Genomic DNA, 26537 nt, shown 5'->3' on the forward strand with positions numbered 1-26537 from the left:
GTCTCATTTTTCTGCGTGATGCATGTGTGAAACATTTTCCTCATCATTGGACAGCTCATTGAGAAGCGCCAGAAGGTATACTCATATGTATCCAACTTTGGATCGTAAATGACTGTTGTAGGGTTCTAATCCAAGATTTGAAAAAAAAAACTTCTACAACTTTCTACTGGATTGCGGCAGCAATGCAATGATAGACCAGTACAATGATGCACCAAAGCAACGATTCAACGATGCACCAGCGAAACTATGCAGTCATGCAAGAATGCACTTATAATGGTCTAGCTGTCATATTGTGTAAAACATTTCAATAAAACATTCTAAAGCGTGGCGAAATGACAGACAACTCTGGGATTTTATATACATATATAATAAGTGAGCAATGTGTGGCTTATCCGGCTTATCTTAGCAAGCATGTTCGATCAAACAATGGTAATAATCTTTCAATAACTTACCTTAGCCTTACTCCCAGGTATGATCAGCACTCAGCCAACTACTATAGATTTCAATAGACATTATAGTTTGCACACTCAACATCTGCGTCAGAACTGATCTTGGATCAAGCTAGTCATTTTCTCTAGATATATTTCTAGTACTGTAATGTTTGTAAATCTTATGAAACAAACTTTTCAAGCACAATAAACAGTCAACGCAGATGCCTAGGATGCTTACCCGCTATAATGTCTAGTAAAACACAGTAGACTTTGCAGGAACTCGGTGGTGACATGATACAAAATAAAAACTCAATGAATACGGGTTTTAAAATTCATTTGCATCTTTATTCTTCTCTGAACACTGACTTGAACTCTCTCTTTCCTTCGGAACAATTCGTTCGTCCGTCTCGTTACTACAGCAAAATATATGAGAATTGTCACCTAATTTACTTCCGATAATCGAAGCAAAGCGAAAAAATCTTATTCTTTAATTTTATCTCTATTGGAACAAAGCAAATGCTAAAGATTTAACGTTCGAAAAGCTAAAATTACATCCTAGGCATCTACGAGACTGGCTTAAAGCCTATTTACAACATCGCCTTCCAATCGAGGAAGAGAGCAACATAATTTCAATGGTTCACAAAAACGAAAAAGAAAAAAAAAAGTTTATCCGGAAGTCAACCTAACGTCGTTGCTCGAACAGAGCGCTGAGATACTCACTGGTGCAGTGGAGCGGAAGGACATTCTTCCGAAGCGATTCCTGCATCGCTCTCCATTCGTCATCGCCGAAGCTCTTTAGGTGGTCCGGCATAATGAGTATCCGCTTCTGCACGTTTCCCAGCGGGTGGTACGTTTTCTGATGGACGACCACGTTGGTCGGGTCTCGGCTTCGGTAGAAGCACAGATTACATTGGAACCCACAGGTGGCATGTTCGGCGTCAATGTGCGCCAGCAGGACGTTGTTGTTGGAGGCAATGATGTCGCAGTAGGCGCATTCCAACCAACACTTTCGAGTGTTTGTGTTGCTGCAGTAGAGATTCTCGTGCAACTGCAAATGTTGCTCGATGAAGAACCTGTTGTTCGTCGTGAACGCACACGACCTGGACATACATTTGTACAGACACATGAGTGACTTCTCCTCGAGCATGCTGCGGCAGTGTTCCTGGTTCTTGGTCGTGACCATGTTCGTCCAGGGTTTCAGCCGGACCGTGCTGAGCTTTAGGTTGGCCATGGCTGAAACGGTCGAGTTGGAACTTGCATTGCCACTGGTCGTCATGGTAACGGGGGCCAACGCAGGAGGCTGAGACGCAGTAGCCATGACACTTGTCATCGTTCCCTATACAGGAGAATTTTTTTTTTTGTTATTAAATTTATGATCATTGTAAATTCTAATGAAATTTTGCATGATTATTTTGGCAAGGGCGTTTTTATAAAATTGACTGAGTTATAGCTCATAGTGGCACGTTTTCAAAATACGACCATATGCTCAAATGATCCCATATTCTCCTGGGTCAGTTGCCAAAAATGACTTGCGTAAGAATGGAAGATTTCATTTGAGCGCTCTTGACTTAAGATCTGGAAACATCCCCAAAGCCCAGTGCTTGAATTTAGGTGAATTTGAAAAATACGATCGGCTAGTTCATCATCAGCCTCCACCACTATAGTAAACGAATGAACGCGCATACACTGAACGAAACTCTCATCCCGAAATCGACTGAGGAGCGATAGGTCGCGACTTTGTTCGATACTCAATTGAAAACTAAATGGTTCACCAATCATTATTCAAAGATAACAAATTGGATGACAGTCATGCGAAAATGGAATTCATTGCTGTTTTTCTAGAAAAGGGTATTGCACCCTTGCAGGCATCCCTTTCCAAAAGACGACATGTTCAAGTAAAGACAAAAAAAATCCACCAACCTTACCTTCGCTTTGTAACCAATACTCATTCACACAGCGTGCCTCATCTCATACATAAATGAGATGATTGTCATTCGATTTTAGCATAATTGCCATACGACTGACTCAGCATTACAAAACATGATTTTGATAATTTGGACTGAATGGCCGGACAAACTAGTCGATACAGGATGGGGTTTTCCACCAGTGCTGCAACCACTGTTCCTCATCGTTTGGTTGGTTGATCAAGTTCAATCAAATGACTGAAGAGACTTGCTGCGGTGAGGACAAACATGCAAAGGTGATTCAGCTGAATCGTTCATTGCTCAAAAATTGTCAAAACCATGTGTTTTCTGACAAGAGAAGGTTGGATGTGATATTCATAATTGATTCCAAATATGTGTAGGGCGTTTTCAGTGAAATAACAATAGAAAATCATGTATATTCGATGCCGTGTACAACGGCGGAGAAAGCGACTCAGACAGCAACCCACCGTTGAACCACCCTTGCTCACTTTCAGTCAAAAACTGGATTGCTCCTACTTTCACTTGCATCTGAAGCATTTCAACCAACGAAGGCATCTAGCTACCACTTTGCGTTAAATAACGCCGGTCGAAGGGGAATAAATTGCTTCATACAAAAAAAAAACGCTTCACCTTTTCAAACACTGGATATCTCTAATATATATTCGGCGATGGAGTAATAATGCTATGCTGTAGACGTCAAGGGTATCATCAGGATCTCATCCGGATCTCTATCTAAAATTGTTCCGGCAGATCCACTGGAACCCCTTTTTGAAAATCAACGAAACAGAATAATCATGCAAAATTTCCATAATCAACCAAGACCTACGTGCCTAAAAAAAGCATGACTCACCTGCTGTATAACCGGTCTAATCTGAGCCGGTATCGTGTGCGTCGGCGTTATGATAGTGTTGCCAGCGATACTAACTACCGGCGAAATCGAACTTGCCGACGTTATGATGAGCGGGCTCGTCCCCATCGACATGCCGGAGTTTCCGGCTATGATGGCACCGGATGTCGGCATGATCGGTGCCAGAGGAGGCGGGTCCTTCGAAAGCGTATCACCCGGAATGCGTCGGATCCGAAGCACATTGGGAGCACTGGCTACAGGTATTTCTGCCGTTGGTGTTTTCCTTCTTGCATGAATATCCATAAGATGCACCAGTTCGTTGTTGATCGTGCAGTTTTCCGCGATTACGATCTGAGCCTGGCAAGGATGACAATAGCCATCCCATATGGTGGTGCCATGCTTTCGACTGACGTGGGCAGCAAAATCCTGAGAGATCTTCGATATATACTGACAATGAGGCACCAGACACAGAAACAAGATTTCGGACTGATGCTCCACGTACGCCACGTGCTCGATTCGGGTACTGTCCAAAACTAGCTCAATGAAATTGAAGTCCCCTTGAGCCGAAGGTGGATCCACTGGATCATCAACGTCCGGTTTTTCGGTTTTAATAACAACATTTTCCGGAATCGTCGACAATTCTTCTTCTTTCTTCTTTTCCTCCTCATCTTTTTCCACCTTGATGCTGAATGGCAGTGGGAATTCATTATTTCTACGATCGTCGCCGTCGTCGCCGCCGCTTCCTCCAGCTCCAGCTGATCCCCCGGTGCTAGATCCGCCCCCTGATTGAGCAGTTCCACTTCCGCCATTTCCACTGGACGCAGCCGATCCGGAACCTCCCTCTCCTTGCTGATTTCCGCTGCTGCCACTCTTGTCGCTAGCACTCTCTCCATTTTCTCCTTCGACTCCATCGGACATATTGAAGTCCGTGGTCTTATCGCTGGCATCGGAATCGTACTCGGTATCCTTATCATGTTTGAATAGCACCCTCTCCAGATCGAATCCACCTTGAACCGATTGAATCTGGATTATTGGCACTACCGCTTCTGCTTCCGATGATGGTATTCCCGCATAAATAGGCTCCGGAGACATGGGAGATTCGTAGCTGGACGAAATCTGGCTGCCCTGGAGTTCTTGCTCCATCTTGAATGAAAACGGTCGATGGCCGAAGTCGTTCGGCACTCCGGCCGGTCCGATGTGAACCGACTCCAAACGAATATCGGTGCGTCGTCGTAAAGGAGCCAACGGTGGAAGAGGTGGTAGACATTCGGCTTCAGCCATTTCCTCATCATCCTCGGTGAATGGTTGATTAACGATTTCACAAGGTTCCATCTGTTCCGTCTTGGGATGTAGTGGGATCATAACGGTCGGTGGAGGCGTGGAGTCGAGGTCCGCCATTATCTGGTCTTCGTCGATTATTGGTTTGGCATCGATTTTGTAGTTAACGATACTGAACCGACTGCAGGTGACATCCGATGATGGATGCTCCCGCTTCAGGTGGCGCTCCATATTGACACGGCGGACTTGGATATAATTGCAGGCGTTACAGATAAATCCGTAGATGTGATTGTCTTGGAACTCGATGTTGTTGTACAGTGCCAGCGTTGGTTTAAGACATGTCTTCTCGTGATAGAAGCAGCTTTCCAGTTCCTGAGTCTTGGACATCACGGGACAACTGGTGCAACGATAACGGTATTCACCGGTATGAGCAGCCATGTGGTCAATCCACCCGGCGCGGCTCAACTCCTTCCATGTCAAGCAGAAGTAGCACTTGAATTTGATCTTTTCATCTTCGCTGCCTTCGTTTATGACTGAACCGTTGGTGAGGAACAAATCCTTTCGGATGATTTCCGCCATCTTAGGTGAAACTCGACTCACAAACACTTCATACTGCTTGTGTTCGTACACGTAGTGATCCACAATGGCCGAACCGTTGAACGAACAAAGGGCACAATTGCTCGAATAATTGCTATTGTAATGAATCGATGCTTTGTCGTTGTAAACGAAGCTGCCCTCCTTGTTCTTCTGTCTGCCCTTCGGCGCAGGAGGCGATTTCGTAACGGTAAGCAACGAATCTTCATCTTCCGTAGGCTGCTTTTTGGCGTCATCCGACACGATTTCATCATCCGATCGGATTTCTTCGTTCGATCTACGGCCCTTCGTTTGTTTCGGTGGTGGACTATCCGTAATGACCGATGTGGGTTGAATGATGGCTCCCCTCCGGCGGGTGTAGTGCGTTGTCTCAGCTCCCTTGGATATCCAGTCGGAAACATCTTCTATCAGAGCGCTTACCTCCCGGCTTCCCCCGGAAGTTCGCTTTTTCGGTTTCTCCTTCTTGTTTCCCTCGTCCTTCTTGCCCGTCTCATCTTCTGATGAAGAATCAACCTCCGGCTTGGAAAGAATTCGTTTGTACTTTCGACCTCTCTTACCTTTGGTAGTTGCTTCATCTTTCTTTACAGCACTTTCTTTAGCCACCTCTGCTTCTTTAATGGTTTCTTTTTCGCTGTTGCCTTCTTTCTTGTTTTTCTTCTTGTCTTCCGATTCGTCATCGGATTTCTTGTTCATCACATCGAGAATCTGTTTGACTTTCTCCTCATCACCAATCTCCTTCAACAGATCCATAATATTCTTCTGCAGATCCTTCTCCTTTGAAACCTCCACTTTTTTGTCCTGTTGCGCCGCTTGCTTATCGCTAGTTTTCGCTGTAGTGTCATCCTTTTTGAGCTCTTCTTGCGGTTTCTCAGGAACCGTCGCCGCCGGAGCAGGTTTTGCCATGATCGTCGGTTTTTTGGGAGCTTCCTTCTTGCCGAGAGGAATCGGTTCGTCCTTCGAAAACACGGGATTGGTTTTCCTGGCATCCGCTTTGGGTGCGGCGGGTTTCGGAGCAGCACTTACTGGAGCGACTGGAGCAACCGACGGAGCTGGTGGTCGAGTTGTTGGATGTACGGATGCTCTTGGAGTAACTTGCTGGTTTGGAGGAGCGGTTGCAGATGGTGGAGCAAATGGACGAGTTGCGGTTGCCGGCCGCTGGGACGAACGAGGCAGAAGAGGATTCGAATGAAGTACGGGAGCAGGAGGTACGAACTTGTACGCTGTAGCCGCCGGTTTCTCGAAAGAAGGAGGTGCGTGTGGTCGATTTTTGAAGTATTGATGGTTTTGATTCTCAAACCTTTGCTGATTCATACGGCAATATTCCCCATATGTCCTTGGATCCCTGTGGTTAGTGCGGGATACTACCGGTGCCAGTTGATGGCGCCTTTGGAACAATGCTTCGCTGGGAAGGGTTGGCTTCTTGAACAGTATGTCGTTGTTGGGCGGTTCTTCTGCTGGCCGTTTCTTTATCTTGGTCTTATACTTCAGAGCCAATCTCTCAGGTTCCTTGGCGTTTTCGATGGGTTTCACGAAGTGGTCGATTGGCGTCTTAGCCGGTTGCGTCTGTTTTTCTTTTGACTTTTCTTTAGGTTTCTCATTTGCTTGCTTGTTATTTATCCGCAATGGTTCCAACCTGGTAGGAGTTCTCCATGGGATCTGCGGCTTCTGTCTCATTTTCGCCTCTTCCGAAATCACCTCCTTTACAATAATTTTTTCGGGCATTATTTTACTTTTTGAGGTATCGGGTACTGTTGATTCACTTGCTGCTTTCGGAGGAGATGCAATGGTAGGTTGCGGACTCTTCTTGACAGCATCTACGACAGTTTCCTTAGCTGTCACCTGTTGAGCTGGTACAGGCGACACGATCGGTGCTTTCACGGGTGGAACCTCTATGACGATTGATTTTTCTTTGGTTTTCTCCGGCGTTGGAGTCACGATGGGAACGGTTTGAACATTGGTGGAAGTATTCGTCGAGACGGGTTCAGCTTCCTTCTCTGATACATCCATGGCTTCTTGCTTGGGAGCAATCTGCGCTAAGCTCGCCGTCGGTGTCGTTTGCTCCACCACAGCCATCGGTTCATCCTCAACGGTTCCGCCAGCTAGCTTGATCAAATTGCCCACAAATTTGATAAGATTCTGCAGAGTGTTTGTCCGCAACCTATAGCAATAAAAAAGTACAGCCTTAAATAAGACGTTCCCACTCGCAATGCTCTATGTACATACCTTTTAGTGCGGTCACTGCAAATGCCTTCGAATTTATCGTACTGCGTGTTGAGCAGTATCCTTCGCTCTTGTGGTCCCTGGAAGCTGACTATCAGCCCCCGTGCATTGTCCAACATGATGTGGACCTTTTCGCGAAGCTCGCGATTAATGCGTTCTCGTTCATCAAGCTCTGCCATTATCTGCAATAGAGAGAAATAGACAACGATCTATAGTCACAGAATTGATTGCATTTGTATGTTATGTCGTTGCAGAACTTTGCATCGTTAATATGTTTTCAGTTCAAACCCGAATTTATTAGCGACATTTTTTTTTTTCTTTTACTTTCACTGCTTTTGCCTTACTTCGTCCGACATTGTGTTTAACGCAAGGCAAAAGCAGCGGATGTAAAAGAAAAAATGTTGCTAATTTGGTTTTGCTCTGAAAACATAATACATACAACGATTTGATTGTTTGAAAACGAAATCTGAATGAATTGAGAATTATCAAACGCGAGAAAAAAAATAACGAATGAGCTCTTATTAAGGCTTTTTACGGCATCGGCAGCCATGTTGGATATGTGGCTCGAAATTGATAATTCTCTGCCACCAAAGCGAATATTCGTTTGAAAACATATCATCCTATATGCTCACTCGCAGTAATTCCGATGATACTTTTTCTGATGCATTGCTGTAGAATTGCCCATTTTACATCACCTCATAAACGCGAGGCAAAAAATCATTGAAAAGCAAAAAGTCAATGATTCGTTCGAAGACTCAGTGATGTCACGTCTTCCACCACCTTTAGCCACCATGCTCACGTTGTGTACCACACGCGTGCATTGTTCATGGTGCGAGTACTCAGTACACGATGCGACCGCTCTTGGGTTAACCCTTTATAAGGCCGAGAAAACTATAAGAGTTGTCAATGCATACTATTATGGAAATGATTACTTGTACAAAACACTATTTGTTTGAAAGAAAAGGGCTGTTTGCAGCTCACAAAAAAAAATTCGGCCCATCCTGATGCATAGGAAATTCCTTGTCTGAATCGCCCAAGAATCCGTTTTTCTTCGTTCGCAGTACGCAGTTGCGAAGGAATGACAATTCAAATGGCAGTCTCTGTAGAAAGTTTCTGCCAGGAATCAGTCAAGTAATTTGTTGAGCGATTGCTTTTAAACAGGAAACTGGACTAAACTCTTAAATATTGAGGTGGCAACATAGTTGCCACTGCCCGTTTGGCGTACCGTGGGGTGCCCTAATTTCGTGCGGGTCCAAATTTCGTTAACTACTGACATCTGAGAGCATTATTATCTAATTAACTGGAGCGGATCTGGTTGGATGGTTAGAACACTTGACTATCACGCCGAGGACCTGGGATCGAATCCCACTCCCGACAAACTTACAAAATGTGAGTTCTTCCTTCGGAAGGGAAGTAAAGCGTGGGTCCCGAGATGAACTAGCCCAGGGCTGAAAATCTCGTTAATACAGATAAAAAAAAAAAAAAAATCTAATTAACTGCGGAATGATCCAAAATTTGCTATAACCTCAAAACTGCATTTGATCTCAATACAATTCACAAAAAATAAATGAAAAATTTGATATATGTCAAAGATTGAAAAATAAATTGCAAATGTATGCAAATAGCAGATGCTATATTCAGAGATACGAGAAAATCAACACTCACTGAAGTGAACAAGTATTTCGATCTCTAGCAAAAGTAAATATTCCAATTTATGTTTGATTATTTCAATACAATATGTTTTATTATAATACGCAATAAAATTACTTAAAAATGTTGTTTTCTTATTTTGTTTCAACATTTATGTTGTTGGCGAAATTAGGAACTCACAATTTGTATGGGTCCCTAATTTCGTGCACTCTTTTTTATAACTTTGTTTTAGAGGTTCATGTGTACTTGTAGCCATCGCATGATTCGGTTATAAATAATAGTTCTAATAACTATTTTAATTGGCTTAAAATTAGCTAGGGACTGCTCATAAACTATGTAGAAAGTAAAAAAATAAATAAATAAATTTATAAATGTGGGAATACTAAGTAAGCTCGGGATGATTTTGTTTATCCAAACATTGGTAGTAGAAGCTTACAGCCGCTAGTTTCATTCAAGCAAATTATTGCCGTAAGCCTTATTACCAGACCACAAATTTGGAAGATGACACTTTACTAGAACTAACCTCCCGAGGAATGTGCCTATTAATGGCACATAAACTATGTGACATAATAGAAAGGTAAAAAGCTACAATTAGGTACAAAAATGAATTGATTCACATTTTTGACCATCAGTAAAGTTAGTAAACATTTCATTCAAATAGCAAACAATATATTGTTTGATTAAGATGCCAATTAAAGAGTAAAACAAAGGATTTTTGGAAATCTTAATGTAAACATCCAGGACGAACATGTAAAACAGCAAATATTCACTCATATTTCGTCACGGATATCGATTTTATCTACACGTTACGGTTTCATGGGTATTATACGAGTATGCTACGTTTTGAAAATTAACACATTTAGGCGAATTTCACGTATTTTAGAGTGAACGAAATTTGGACCCATTTTGAGCGAAATTTGGAACCCGTGCACGAAATTCGGCACTTTCAAACAAATCGAAATTAATGCTGTAACTATCTTGTATAATGTGAAGTTGCCTAATTTATATTTTTCTTTGGAGCTACTGTGCCAGCACTAAATATTATTGAAGAAAAAAATTTAATATACTTTATGGTAAAATTTCTACAGTTTATCAAACTTTGAGAATTCTTAAGTGCACGAAATATGGGCACCTCACGGTACTTCTGAAAATGAAAATTAAAATTGATTGACCGACCGTACCGCCCATATTCGCATAGTCGATGTAACCACCATTGACAATGTCGGCATACGCAAGCCAATATCTAACGCCAGTGTATGTTTGTGATCAATTTTCTTCAATAGGGCACAAGATCTAACCATTAGTTAGGTGTCAATATGGAAACAATGTTAAACTTCGTTCATTCATACTCTAAATTCAAAAGTGTATTGGAAACTACAGTGGCGCTTACATCGACTATGCGAATATGGGCAGCGTAGATGCTTCTCCAGCATCGGCAGACCAGCTACACTCACACAAGGAACCCATGAGATAGCTGCTTGGGATCTTAAGTGTGTAAGTTTTGATGATATTCTATTTTTAGGCGACAATATTTAGCGTCCGCTACGTCAGGTTGTAGGTCAATGTGGGGATGGGGAGGGAAATGATGATTGTAATCGCTTGTTGTCAACAGACCGCGGAGTTCACTGCATCTGCACAAGTTCATGCGAATGTCGGAGTGTTGTTGGGAAATGTGAATTTTTGGCACAGGGGTTCAAGCATTGGTGCGTTGATGACACGCGTTAAGTGATAGATTGTGTGAAGATTACTGTGAAGCGAAACAGTTAGCTTGATTGCATAAGTTACATGATAGATTTACACTGTGCTGTGAAAGTTGGAAGGAAGGAAAACAGCAAATTTTTCAATCCGCTTCTGATTCTAGCGATTGCTATGAACATACGTGAGATGTATATGTTGAAAAGAGAGTATAGAGAAATTAGATATAAAGATACAAGGTAGGAGGAAAGGGACCAGCCATGGATTGATCCCAAGACCTTCTGCATATGAATCAGAAGCGGTAGCCACTAGACCAGCAAGCTCGGGATCTTATGAACCCGTATATTCTATAGAAATACTCACAAAACTGCAATAATTCTAAAGAAAATCAAATTTTCATTAATCTCGGCCCGAGCCTCGGCCTAACGAATGAATGTCTAGGCAAAAATGACATTTGAAGGGTTTTTGCCCTCATTTATGTTTCATTGTATATGTAATGCATCACCTTTTCATGAAACTGTATTGGGTATACTATCAACTCGATAAATGTTTAATTATAAAAATTTATGTATGGGTTTCCTGACTCTTTTTTGAAAATTTGTGGGCCTCGACTAAACGAATATCTATCACTGTAGCGTAATAAGGTAAAGAATTTAACACTTCAAAGAGATACATTGTTGATCTTTAAATAAAAACTGTAATACGTTTTCTTATAATAAAATTAAGAAGAATAACTTATCGTTTCTCATTTATATATTTCCTTTTCGTTTATAATACTTACCAGGAACTTGATGTTTTTTTCTGTATTCGGTTTTTATAAGGATCCACCGCAACTGATAGGAGGTATTTTCATTAAATACGGAGACAAATTTCGTTCGTTTGAAACATCATGTTAATTTGGTAAACTAATATTTTTTTAATTCAACATTGATTTCTATAATACCCATTGAGGAGCCCCCCGTTTCGCCGTCGTGAACTTCAAAAATCACAAGTTCTAGCTGCACGATCGAAGATTTCTTCTTGCAAAAAAATCAAATCTACCCAAATGTTCCAATGAAATTCCGTTGTTTATGAGTATGATATCTACATGATGCTGCATTGAAAGTTTAAGTTCTACGGGTGAGGTGAGATTTTCCAGCAAAGGGAAAGAATTAGTAAATTTAATGGAAAAACATATGTAGATTCCCGAAGGGCCGACTTGCCAGACAAAACAAAAAATTCTACATTCATTTCTAACATAACCTGTCAGAAATGAATAAAAAAATGTTTTTTAAACATGGATTGCATTTGCTTCAAATCTGACGTTTGATTTGTTTCAAACAGTTTTATTTTTGTGGCATGAACAAATTGACAATTTGTTTGAATTTACCTCAAATATTTGTGATTTTACCATGGATTTTTCTGCGTGACCGTTGTGGCCACCAAAAAACAAACCGTAGAATACCGGCAAGGTACCCGGGTATTCACGAAAATAAAAGATCATATCTCCGTGAAATTTCCACCGATTTCGAAAAATTTTGGCTCATTCAACTCAGAAACTCATTATCTATCGAGATAATATTCGGTTGGACCGGTCCGGGCATCGTGGATGCTGCTGGAAAATCCGAATTTCCGGGACCACGTTCTTATATTATACAAAGTAGGGTAAGAAATCAAACTTTGAACTAGTCAAATTGTAATCTTAATTTGAACCATTTCAAAATTCATTAAAACGAAGTACTTTTCGGGCAAATATTGTCCCGAAAAAGATGTAAAACAGCTTTCCGTAATATAACCTGATAACATGGACTTTAAAAGCATTGAAAAAAGCATTTTTGTCATGGAAAACAGGCAATTGAAAAATCACTGTGATTTCACCCATTTCCCCCAACAAAAAGCACATTTTCGGTGCACTCGTACAGCTCATGCATTGTATCACACGCAATATGTGAACACGTCAAATGAAAGCTTATTTATTATAGAATCGACCAACCGAATAATATTCCGCATTATTTGTCATAAAATTATCAAATTTAAGTGATTCTTACTTGGAGAATGTTATCTTAAGTTGAACCATTTGTAATCTAAATTTGAACTAGTAAACGGCGGTGAGTTTCTAGTGTTGGCCTGTAGATTGCGCTAGTGGTTGCTTTGTTTACTCTTGGGGGATGAAAAATTCCAAATTTAGTTTCCAAATTCCTAAAGAATTTCGAACATTCTGAGTTGGGATTCCACTGCCTAATGAAAAATAGGTATGAGAATTAACAGATTCATGTGATTTTTCATTGTTTAGCATGGAATTGGCTGTTTTGTGAGTTGCCCGAGCTGCTGCCGCCAGTAGTTCAAATTAAGATTAAAATTGGTTCAATTATGATTACGATGGTTCAAATTAAGATTAAAATCATTGTTGATGAAACATCAAATATTTCAATGAAATTCGGTGCAAATACAAACTTTTTTCCATTTAACAGAAAGCTTATACCCGTGGCTTTCATGTACATACGATTTTGCCGTAGTAAATTATTTCCATGTGGGAGAAAAAAACACTTAAAATTTACACTGCTCCAGAAAGCCGCAATTTGGTTCAAATTTTGATTACCTACCCTACGTAGTTTTCAGTAGGTTAGTAGCAATATAGGTATCAATCTTCCTAAAATAGCTACAGCATATTAGCAATTAAAAGTAGAATATATGTCATTAATATTTGGAAGTTTGAAATGTAAATACCAATTCCCTACCAGCCTAATCATCATTTCTTGGCAAGTTTACCCGGTTTTTATAAAAAAAAGATTATCTGGAACGACTCAATCACAAAAAACTAAATGGGATATCACAAAACATAACCTCTCTTTAGGAGGCCAACAGTATCTGACCAGCATAGAATAAAAAAACGCGTTGACTTCGAAACTGTGATTTCGGAACACGCTTCCCGTGGGACCTTGGTTGGCCATGAACACTTTAACCCTCTAATACCCAAATTTTTGATTTTGATCTAAATATCATTTTTCGTCATCTAAAATCGATTTAAGCATGTTTTGGAAGATGATTCTTTTCAATTCTCGATTTCGTGAATTTCAGTTTTTGATTTTTCTAATTTTTATTTTTGAACATCCCCACACTTTTATATTTTTCCTGGAAGCTAATTTGGGGAACGGATTTTTCTAGATGAAAACAATTTGAGATTTTATGATTATTGTTTAAACATTATTATTTTAATTTTTTTTTCACAGAAAATTTTATTTTCCGTGTACTTTTAAGGAAAATAATTTTAGAGTGTATTCGATTCCCTTAAACTGTTTAACAAGGATAGAATGATTTGGGAAAAAATTAAAATATGTTAATTGTAGCGATTCAATACAAAATAAACAATGACTTCTAAAAGGTGACTAAAACATCAATTTTTCAATGATTTTTAAAAAATGTAAATACGCTTTAAAATACAACAAAAACCATTTTGAGATATACAGAACAGTCCTAAATATCAGCCAAAAATATTAAAAATTTGATTTTTCACGAAATAAAAATTACAAAAATGCTCAAACTATACCCCGTCTAAAGGCGGGATTGGGTATTAAAGGGTTAAAGAATCCTCACCACAATAATGTGGGAATCAATGGTAAAGACATGCTCCTCCAAACGAATATTTTCACTAAGAATAATGAGTTTCTGTGTGGAATGAGCCAAAAATTTCAAAAAATGGATGAAAAATTGATGGAGATATGGTCATTTTAATTTCGTGGGTACCTGGGTACCCTGCCGGCATTCCACGCAATACAAAAATACAGGAGCTCCCCTCTTTCAAAACTAACTAAATCGATTTACTTATATTTTTTTTCAACAGTATACAACGACATACCACAAAAGATGTTTTTATAAATGTGTGGAATTATTTACGTAGTCTATCCAAAGAAGCATCATCGATGTTGATGTTGATATCATTCCAAACGCCCGGGATCTCCTGGAACTTAATATACCAGATGCTGATTGTGTATTTCTTTTTAAAGACACGGACACGTTTAGATTATAGATAGTAGAGTAAACATAGATCCGCGGACACCGCTGACTAAAATGTTACAAGCGTGTAAGTAGTAATTTTCAAAAGTGCGACGATTGAATATGACGTCATGCGTTCCATTGATGTTGTCCAAATCGTGACGTCATGCTCGTTTGGATACAGATTTTGACAGTTCGTTTGGATACAACGGATTCATCTTAGCGGATCTATGTTTACTCTACTATCTATAGTTTAGATCTTCCAGTGAGCTATTCGCAAGACACTAGACAACGGACTAGCATGCAACGCCCAGTGGCACAGCTGACAGCTGCGGCGGGAGTCGAACCCGCGCTCCAAGCACGATGCGACTAAATGCTTGGTGACACTAGCCGCACGACCACGAAGCCACACACTCCATTCTACGTGGCTACGATTAACAATTTATCAAAAGCATACGTGGACTAATGCGTTACACCAACACGGAGCTTAATATCATTTCGGTTACGTTAGCATACTCTAAAGTAAAACATATACATTTCTAGCAACCACGAGCAAAAGTCGTAACACCATAGAAAAGTACCATAAACTCATAAATTTACTGAAAATATAACAACACTTTTTAATTCTTCTCCGTACATTCATCCGTTTCATAACTTCAGCGCCTTGTCATTATATGACCACGTAGAATCAGGGCTGCAATTTTTCGACAGGCCTTTATAATAGCGATATTTTGGATATTTTGCTTTTTTCATTTTCTCCGTTTTGGTTTTCCTGTCATTCTTGTTTTCCAATCAGCAACACGGGAGCGAAATGAAATAGGTACTCACACTCGCACGCAGCGTGCTGAAAACGAGAGCTGACAGGGCTAAATTTCCATTCAATTTTCTGTAGTTTGTTGAGTGTTTTCACCCGTGGTAGCGTATAGGGCACTCACTCTCACAAGCCACCGCTTGAGACGAATGGCCAGTCAACATGAGTAGTGTGTGGATGATTGGGAACTGACCTTGTTGGGTCGCTCACGAATGGAGCTCTCGGACTCTGTCAGTTCTCACATCGAGGAACTGAAAACGACCGCCGCAGTCATTCATATTCGGCTGAAAAACAGGCACTGAGTCTGATATTTAGCAGGTCTGCGTAGAATAATATGCTGTGAAAAATATTCAAAGATAAGCTCATTCGAATCCCGAGCATATAAAAACTGTATTCAGCAAACTTGCTCAAAATTGATAGATCTACAACTTTTCCAAAGAGCGTATATAGTTATTCTTCCAAATAAAGAAATTTATTTTCAAGTTTCTTTGAAAATATGGACCACCCTAATTTTCATATACATTGGAAATGTTTTTTTATAATGAATAATATTGTAGAAGACCATATTTGTCTAAAATTCATTTGAAGACACTGAATGCATCTTTCATCGTAAATCAGGTTCGTTGACCAATGGCAGGTGTTTGCACCTGCTCACGATTTTAAGCGCTCAGCTCAAAACTAAACTATTTGGAAAGTTGAACATTTTTTGAATGGAAAAAAAGCATCTTTTTGGGGGCCGACATGATAATTGTCCATGGAAAAAAAACTTGTGTAGTCCAATAAGCAAGGTCAGAAGACAGAAGACGTTTACTTTCATTATGCACACGGTCGGTTATTAACTATCCGTTGAGACAAATAGTGATTTTCAAATTACTGTCAACTATATTATCAGAACATAACCGTTATTGAATAGCGGGGTGCAACAGAACAAGGTAACGTACATTTATTGAAAATGTTAAAGCCACTGAATAAAAATTCAACCATTGTGCAGCAATAATGACAATGTCGCAACCTATATTTGTTGCGACAATCCACCCAATGCGCCATAAGTTTGTCCCAACTTAAAAATAATGGGATTAACAGTCTAGAGATTTTTATATAGACCCGAAAGTGCTCCGTCAACACTTCAACTATTTCATCTATTTTGAACGAGAATATGATCATTTTTAAATCACTGACGAAAAATAAAGAATTTTGAGTCACCGCGCAGTATCCATCACGATATCACAAAACCAGCTCTACGGTACGCGGATTATGATGATGATTGTGTACCCACCATCAGCGCAAGGAAACCCCGGAACGGAATAATCTACCTGATGATTTGTTGTAACATGGTAAATTAAATTCACTGAAGACCTTCGGAAAATAACGCTTTCTTGTGACAAAAATTCGAAATTCCTAAGTATATATCATGTCCAAATATAAAAGGGAATAGCAAAGAACGAACTCACCAGATAATTCTATTCAGCTGGTCCTCTGTATTTGTCTCTGGTTGTAGCATCCAACAGGTTGACAATGTCCTCCAACTCACATCGATTGTTCACTCGTTCACACCACTCGCAAAGTCTCCAGTCGCCGAATGATAGATAAACCGGAACCATCGAAAGAATTGCCGAAAGCCAGCGTGCGTGAATCCTGCTGCTTCTCCATCCGTATACAAACTCGAAACGATGACTGATTGCCCAAAGTAATAGCGAACTGGTAGCTCACTGTTTACGATTTCCGTCAAATACAAAAGCTTTTGAAAGCAAACTTTTTAATCTTCCGTGCATACACTGTTTACTGTTTCGCCCACTAACCAACTCCTGACAAACGAACTTCCAAGTCTTCCTCGCACACTGTTTATTTTTTGTGCCGATTAACCAACTTCCGGCAAGTAAACTTTTTTTTTTAATTTTTCGCGAGCACTGCTTCACCAACTCTACGGCACACGAATCTGGACTCCCTAGTTAATTATTCTGGAATGTTTGGTTTGGTGAAAATCCTATTTTTTTAACCATCATCCGATAAATATCGCTGAGACTTTGGAAACTATCTTTACTGAGGTGGCTATCCAAAAACAACTATCATTGGAATAAAATAAAAATGCTTATTATTTTCTCAATATTATGGTAGACTACATCAAACATTAAAATAATTATAATTGAAAAACGTTTTGTAAATAAAATAAGAAAAACAACCGTTGAAGATACAGAGATGGTCTTTAACACCGATCTGTGCAGATTGAGCGTAGTACGCTATTCTCAAATCTCATAAATGAGTTGTTTTAGAAATTTCGAATGTTCTGCTCAATCACAAAGTAATAACTATAAAGCATGTTAATGATTACATAAAACAAACAGTTTTCAATTATTTTAACAATCTAAGAATATCGAATGATTTAAAGAATACTGAACTCCCAAATCAATCCTATAATTGTGTTTTCATAAAAAAAATGTGAAAAAGTTGATTTTGATCTTGTTTCTTGTTGTACCTAGTTGAACATTGCATAAATAAAAATGTGAACCAAAAAAAATTAAAAAATATACAAATAAATATGAATATGTCAATGATAAATAGAAAAAATCAAAAACTAAACCATTGTTCAATTAACTTGTTGTTCGTTAATCGTTGTTGGGCCAATGCAAAAAAATTATTTGTTTTGCCCTCCTCCCCTTTCAAATATCCCAAAATATTGAAAGGGCAAAAAAAAACAATGGCGACCCATGACTCCATTTTCAATTTTTGAAGCAACAATTTTGCAATATTTTTTAAAATTTTTAATATTTTTTTTCATTTAAATTCAATTTTTTTCTCGAGGGGGGGGGGGGTCGTACCCGATGAGAGGTCTCGGACATAAAAGAAAACAAAATATTTGCATCAGCCATTATGTAAAACAGAAAATTATCCGTTGTTAGAACCCTAGCTCATACTTCACCACTCATATGTGATGAATCCTCCGATGCACAGCAAAAATAACTACAATGACATTAGAACTCTCAAACCAAATCAAATAGTACATTCTAAAGATATCTCGAACGCAAAACCTACACAGCAAAGTGCACCAATTAGAAGAAATACTCCCATCAAAACTTCAATAAATATTCATCCCTGTCCCATTTCAATTTAAAAATATCCAAACAAATGCGGCACGGGCTAGTAAAAACTTCACTGGTTCCTTGAATTTCGTTGCCGAAAAGAACTTTTTGTGAGATTATCAGTTTAATCATCCGCAGCAAACCAAAAATGTTCAATGTGCATATCAAATCACTGTGGTTAGATAATTGATGTCTTTCAATTCTAGAGTTCAAAACGCCGACCAATAAGTTTATTCAACATTTGAAAATCAGGCGGTACAGTCATCGAATGAAAATCACATATATAATGATGTACATCCATCTGCTAAACTTACAAGGGAACTTCCATACATTGAAAGTCGGATACGTTATTTCAGCTCGTTTCTAACGATGGAAAAAACTGAACATATCAAATGGTTATCACTTAACTCTTTGTATTCACACCTGAATCTTTTTCGATTTAATCCCTCAATTGATGATGAAATTTTAATTCAAATTACGTAATCCACACTTCCACGCTATCGCCATCATTCAATTCAATCAGGTCACTACACGAATAAAGCTTCACTGAAACTACAATCGCCACACGTCGATAATAAAAATATCCCTATGAAGCACACGCTACGAACGCTGCTCTGTTGCTAACTGTACAACGCAAAACGGGCACCGCCATTTTTACGATTCATCGTCTTTTCAACATTCCCTCTCTACAACTGGATGCACACTTACACCACCACGCTCGAGCAGTCTGCACATTGGCTTTTTTCTCGCTGCGAAGTAGGCCAGCTATTTCACAACACCTTTTTCCAAGGTTTGTCTTGATGAACGAATGTTCTCGAATGTTCTCCAACGCAGCTGAAAGGGAAACAGATTGAAACCATTCACATTACAATCGACTATGAATGGTGACGAAATGCGACGAGATTGTAATAATCCTAATCAATTTGCGTTTCGTCAAACACAAAACCAAAAAATAAAACTTTCATCACCACTTACTTTTCCTACAGCTAATAAAAGTCTACTCAAGCAAGCATCACTGCACAGCACGATGGCTTGGTTAATACTGAAAAAATGTACAGCACTCTGTGTGGTTGTACCCAACGAACGAACAAACGAACGACGACGACGACAAAAATGATCGGTCCGATCAACGACCGAGCTGCGCTCGGTTCGGTATAGGTCGGCCTCGCTCGGCAGGGGTTATTCGAGGGAAAAAAAAGTATGAAATAAAGCAGATACGGAGGGACGGTTGGATAGTAGTGAGTTTGGTATAGGGCACTGCATGAAATTCTTTCCTTCTCTTTCACTCTAACAGAAATTTTGTAAACAACAAGGCCACGAAACGTCATAATCTCATACAAAATCAAAACAGTGCGGTGCCCTATATTTAGTTTCCGTTGTGTGTGACGTTCGCCGCCGTCGTCGTCGTACACAAGGTCAGGAGGAAGTATGGAAGACGTGGAAAAATTCAGTGTCGGGGAAACGCAAGCCAGCACTGAAATAGAACATGATTAAACAGGATTAAATCAAATGATAATCAATTAAAATTTACAAATTTAAAGCATGATTAACAACAGCATCGCCAAATCATTTCTACGAGATTATTGTAACTTAGGTGCGCAGTATAATTGTTCGTTCACTCGTAGATGAATTGATAAATACCGTAAACTAGAGGTAAATTGTTCATGAAAGTTCAATGTCATTTACGTAGTTTATAAATGTTATTCTCCTCTTTTTTCACTACACATACTTACATATTGTTTTCAAACAGATCAGTTTAGCTAAATAAAACTGAACGTTTTGAAAATAGCTTAAAACAACTGATGAGTTGTTTGCCTAACTCAAAACTTTTTCAGTGACTTCTGAATTACGATATTAAATATGTAGCATACGAATATACGATGTAACTTAGTCTTAACAGTGACTGAAAATGCATACAAAAAATGACGACCAGGCAGTTTTATTTTTCTGTATAGTGACCACAAAAGAATGTTCAACTATTTGAACCGCGTGAAGGATCGCATGCTACACATTCAGCAAGACCAAGAAACGCCACCCTAAACAGATAGCGAATGTGGTTCGTTTACTCACTCGACCCAGTACTCAGAAGCCGCTGTGCTCTCTTGTTTTCGCCACCCCGTGTGATGAATATTATTGCCTTTGGAAACGACTCAAATTGAACGCAGCTCGCGCGGGTAGTAATGGCGTTGGCGCAAGGCACAGTGGTTCAGAAACCGAACATACAGTTGAATGATGTTTTGGACAAAACCGGTCTTCCGCAAAGTTGTTCCTAATAATAGGGTCATTTCTATAATGCAGAATATATATAAAAATGAGTTTGGAGTTCCTTTGAGGCAACAAAACTCAAGAACGGCTGAACCGACCAGGATGGTTCTTGCATGGTTTGATTCGTATTCATGGTGGCTGTGTTTATAAGTAGTAAAAATTGAGACAATCAATTAAAAAAGTAGGAAAACTGTGAAACTACTGATTTTTATGATTTGGGAAGAAATTCAACACGATCGAAATAAATCCAATCTAGAGTGCGGTGCTGCAATGACCTCAACAGTTGTCAAACCACCACAACCGGCAAGACAAAGTTTGCCGGGACAGCTAGTGCAGAATAAAATTAGGCTTATCCATATTATTTATATCCTACAGTGGGAAAATAATGATCCAAATCGTCAAAGAATTCTGTTGTGTGAGAACACAATCAATTCGATTTACGACGACGTTGTTGCCCAATGTAGGTAAAACAGTCTAGAGAGTATCGAATGGAAGTGGTTTCAAATGCAGCACGTGAGCTTCATATCATCGGCATATGTCAGCACTTGTACTTATGGGAACGAAATAAATGTCGTTTACGAAAATAAGGAAGAGAAGAGATTCAGAAAGACTTGTGAATGATTCAAGAGTTTCTGTTTTGATGCCAAACTTCTTCTTCCTGGCGTATCGTCCCCACTATGACAAAGCTTGCTTCTCAGCTTAGTGTTCTAGGACCGACCGGGAATCGACCCCGTCACCCTCAGAATGGTCATGCCCAATACCCACGCCTTTACAGCTGTGGCTATACGGGCCTTCCGATGCCAAACTTGTACGTTTTAAAAAGTAGCAAAGGAATATCTAAGGGATCAAATGCTATGCTCAAATCTGTATAGAGAACTAATACCGTAAAATGGGGTAACGTTGATAATGCGGGTAACTATCAAGCAAGCATTGTATATTTTATCTTATAACTATGATTCCTTCAATCAGTTGGAAAAAGGGAGACGTAGATCACAACTACACATACGGAAGTCAATATCAAAGGTATTTTCATGACAACCAAGCAGATATAAAACTTTTTGGGCAAAAAACAAAAATTGTCGATATTTTCGTCATTTGTCAACGCCTTCAAACAATGTGCTTAAGGTGAATCTTCAAGAAATTCCATTGCAATATTGCATACAAACTTTAAAGGCACAAATCTGACGAACGTAGCATCGAACTATGCCGCACTTGTTTATCCTGGCTTTGCTCACTTGCAAAAAGAGGCAGCTTTTCCAAATCGAGCGCATTTGTTTACGAATTTTTAAGATTGGTGCTTTTGAAAACGTGAGTAGGGGTCCAAGTCGGCCATTGTGGCAGCCATATTTGTATTCTCTGAAGTTTCTCCTTAACAACAATGTTTTGACTATTTTTTCAACAAATGGCCACTTATTTTCGATACATCGATCATAGTAGATGAAAAATCTGGCTTTGATTTTCTTAACAAAGCGTGTTTTTACGGATTGGAATCAATTTTGTAAATTGGGACAGATATCTCCATACACTGAAATAAATTTTGTTGTGGAAACTACCGATTCCATAGTAAAATTACTAACCGTACCTATGATTCTCAACCGACAACAATTTCCAGTTAATTCTACTAAAACACTGTCAACTTAACTAGCAGTGCAGTTAACATTACTAAAAATAATCTTAATTTAACAAATGAGCATTGTATTTTTAACCACACTGTGTTGTAAAATGCGTGTCCGGGAAAAAATAACAATGTTTTGTTGTTGAGACGACTACGCTTTTAGTTCAATTTACTACAATGCATTGTAATTTCAAGCATATTTCAGTTACCTTAACAGATTTTGTTGTCGGTTGAGAATCATAGGTACGGTTAGTAATTTTACTATGGAATCGGTAGTTTTCACAACAAAATTTATTTCAGTGTACACCGATAAACGCCCTAAAATATGCAATGTCCTTGTAATTACATGTAGTTTAAACTTGTGGATTTTTTAATTTGTTTATATAAATTCAAAAACAACAAAAATAAAGAAAACTCACTATGCGTAGTATAACGTCATATGTTGATGTATCGTTAAAAATATATTTTACACAGATAATTAAATATGTTTGATAGCTGAAAACACTGAGTTTTACACTCAGGACTCCACAAACTTACTTTTATATGTGTACTTTTGTAAAATTCTTCATGTTTTGTAATAAAAATTCAATCTGATGTGTTCCATACGGCATCTCCTATCATGTTCATACTCTTAAAATTGCCATCTGTAATATATATTTGGGATTTGATGTGTTCTTCAGGCCACTATCAAAGTAACCCCAAAATGAAAATGTGATTCTTTCCTTGAACCGAAAAATAGTTCATAACTGCCAGGCTTACGTCAAATCTATAAATACAAATACAAAATACAATTACAATTAATAACTGAGACCTTCCGGAGGAGCCTTTATTTAGTTTTTAAAAAATGTTTATAATGTATTTCGAAAAGATTAAGAGGTTTTATGCCTTTTTGAGAACGATTTCAGCATGTAAATTTGGAAATCACTCAAAGGGGCTTTTCCCTCTTACAAAATTAAAAGTTAAAAATAAAATAAATAAATAAATAAATAAATAAATAATAACTGAAAACCCAATACCGTCTACCCCCGTTGGTTTGACCGCATCTAATCTGAACACTTTTTAATTTGACCCCCACTTATCTACACTAAGAAATAAAAGTATACACGAAATTAATTACTATTATTTATGCCTTTTGTATCCGCATCTCCCTCACTCTCTTTCTATTTTCTTGTTATCTGCCGTTTAGCCTGGGTTGAAGCGAAGTGATTTATCAACCCAGGCGAAGCAACAGATAGGCTATCTGAGATAGCATGAAAACAGAAAGAGAGTAAGCGAGATGCGGATACAAAATGCATAAATAATAGTAATTCCGTGTATACTTTTATTTCTGAGTGTAGACATCGTTCAAATCATAAATTGGCGATAGTGAACAAACGTCAAACAGGAGCAAAAGCGATGCGAGCGCCATGAGCGAGCGATTTGCGAACTACAGAATATTTGAATAGCATAGCATAGCATAGCCGACCGTACACATCCTGGGGTGGCTGTCGATAGAGACGTTTAATGCGCCAGAAAAGTTGCCTGGGACTTGACAAACCTTTCATTTAACGAACTCTCGACACCTGGCCAGGTCCTTACGATCAGCGGGGATGGGGAGGAAATGTTGATTAGATATCTACTCAGAATATGTCCAAGAACTTGGCCCACTTCATAGATATCTGGAGTTGGAAATTGGATAGGGTTTAATGGGGTGCTTTCCTTGGCGAAAAAGCGTATGAGAAATTTTCATGATTTAATCATTTACCTGGTTACCACGAAAAGAAAAATTAGGTAGATCTCACCAAATTTGTCTCTTGAAGACATAAAATCTTATTCCTCAAGCCAGAACACCTCAAAACCGCCGCACCACTTCAGAACGTCTCATAAACGCTGGAATTCACTGAGGGAAATCCATCATCCACACTGAAAAACGACGACGCACACAACAAAATCAAACCAACGCGACGACAGCAGCGGGACCTAGTTCGAAATCCAGACCAACAATTGAAAAGGCCGCATCAACATTTTGCAAACAAAAAAAAACTGTCGATTTGAGGCCTTTTGAGCTCCACCAACACACCTCACCACCACTAACAGGAAGCGCAAACATCAAGCTTTCTGTTAATGGTGGTGAGATGCGTGGGTGGAGCTCAGAAGGCCTTAAGTCGACGGAAACGTGTTTGTTTACACAATGTTGATGCGGCCTTTTCAATTGTTGGTCTTGAAATATGAAAAATCACCACCACTTCCAAAATTTAAAATTTTCAGACGCGAAAAAAATTACAGCGCGAAAATTCGAAACGTCCGCGCGCGCACATCGACTACTGCCGCGAACTACAGAATATTTAAATAATCCGATAAAAAGGGAAACGATAGGAAGTGAGTAGAGTGAGACGTCTGTTTGTCTGTGGTATATCTATCGAATTTATGTTAAGTTATCTTAAGTTTCTTCTTAAGCACATTAAGGACAAGGTATTTGGAGTACATTGCTCAAAATTTCTTAGAACCGTTGAACGGATTTGGATTAAAATGCATCACGCTGTTGACAATCACTGAACAATTAGCGTGATGCATTTTCATCCAAATCCGTTCAACGGTTCTAAAAACGGTGTTCTAGAAATTTTGAGCTATGTACTCCAAATACCTTGTCCTTAAACAAACACATTATGCACAGATCAGGCAACTAAATATTGAGTGGAAAATGATCTCTTTATAGTTTATAGAAGAATCCACATACCAATGAAATTTTAACCCTCGAGCGATCGCACTGTTGTATTTTGTACAAAACGTTGAAAAAATCTCGCTTTCTGTATTCAGCATTAGCGTGGTGCTGACGGAGGTGCTCAACCGCGCGAGTTACGGAAGGTTAAGCAACAAAACACTAAAAAGAAAACAAAGCTTTATATGTGTAAAGAGACCAGTTAGGGTCTTGGACCATTTGGGCAGGAGCACCTATTTTGGGCACTTGCCGCTATAACTCAGTCAATTTCAAACCGATTGACTTAAATTTTTTAACATGGCTAGGTACTGTGGGTATCTGATCGTGATTCAAAAATCAATTCAATCGGTTCAAAATTGACTGAGTTATAGCAGCAAGTGCCCAAAATAGGTGCTCCTGCCCAAATGGTCCCAGACCCTACCTGATATCCACTCATCTCTATCGGTTTGCATATGATTGCTTTGATTGAAATGGAAAAACATGTTGCAATATGCGTTTGCTCGTTGTAAACTTGTTATTTGCAACGCTTTTTAGTTACAAATTCATTGATTTCAAAATTTGATAAGTTGTTGCATTTAACCCTTTATAAGGTCGATAAAACCAGGCACGGAATCAACTCGAACTATACTGGAATATTAAGTACATGAGGTGGAGTACATCGATCGATTTTGTATGAAAAAAAGGTCTAAATTTCAGTTTTTCGGCGAGAAAATTTGAAATGTTGTAGCTCGGAATGCGTTAATCAATCATGCTAGTTTTTTGACAGGTAATTGCACTTCATCAGAACCAACATTCATGAGTTACAACTTTTGGATTGAGACACGATTGGATGATTTTTTAAAGATATTGTCATTTTAGTACATGATCATTTATTTTAGTACAATTTTTCAAAAAGCTGAGTGTTTTAAGGTAGTGGTTTGCTTTACTAGCTGAAATTTTGTCCACGAGTAGAAGGAACATAGACCTTTCATTCGCCATCAATAGATTTGTAATTTGTTTGCCACAACCAAAGTTCAAGCTTATATTGAGGTGAAGGCAGTTTTGTCAAAGACTTTTTGTTCTAAAATAACCAATTCATGTTTGTTATGGCTCAAAAAAAAAAGAGTGATGAAAAAGGTCAATGTGTCCAATAGTCAAAACAGAATTTGGGAAAAGTGAACGGCCGCTGTTGTAGATGGCTTCTTATGAAAATATAACGACTGGCCGTTGGTTTTTCGGCTATATCTCTAAAACGGTAAGAGATATTGGAAAATCGTGAAATTTCATCTAGCGTTTTCCGGGAAAATAGTCCACTATGATTTTTTTGAATTCCATATGATCATATAATCCACGACCTCTAGCTCTGGTGAAATTTTCATGAAAATCAGAGACCCTTCGTCCCAAACTGTTCGGTAATAAAATATCCCATCCACTCTTGCCTTTACGACGCAATCACTTTATGGTTTGCCAAACAATACAC

The 26537-nt window shown here is 39.0% G+C and overlaps 1 protein-coding gene across 6 annotated transcripts in view; it reads right to left on the reverse strand.

Moving 5' to 3' along the window:
* The window catches only part of LOC109400448 (uncharacterized), a 74896-nt gene that overhangs the window by 10690 nt on the left and 37669 nt on the right, over window positions 1-26537 (reverse strand). For 2 of the 6 annotated variants that reach the window (XM_062859354.1, XM_062859355.1), the window contains exons 3-5: window positions 7299-7477; window positions 3207-7233; window positions 1152-1767 (exon numbers count right to left, since the gene is read on the reverse strand). In XM_062859354.1, coding sequence (XP_062715338.1) covers window positions 1152-1767; window positions 3207-7233; window positions 7299-7477 — 4822 coding nt within the window. The other 4 variants (XM_062859357.1, XM_062859356.1, XM_062859359.1 and 1 more) reach the window with 4 other exon arrangements.

This window comes from Aedes albopictus, chromosome 3 (assembly GCF_035046485.1).
Source record: "Aedes albopictus strain Foshan chromosome 3, AalbF5, whole genome shotgun sequence".
NCBI lineage: Eukaryota > Metazoa > Arthropoda > Insecta > Diptera > Culicidae > Aedes > Aedes albopictus.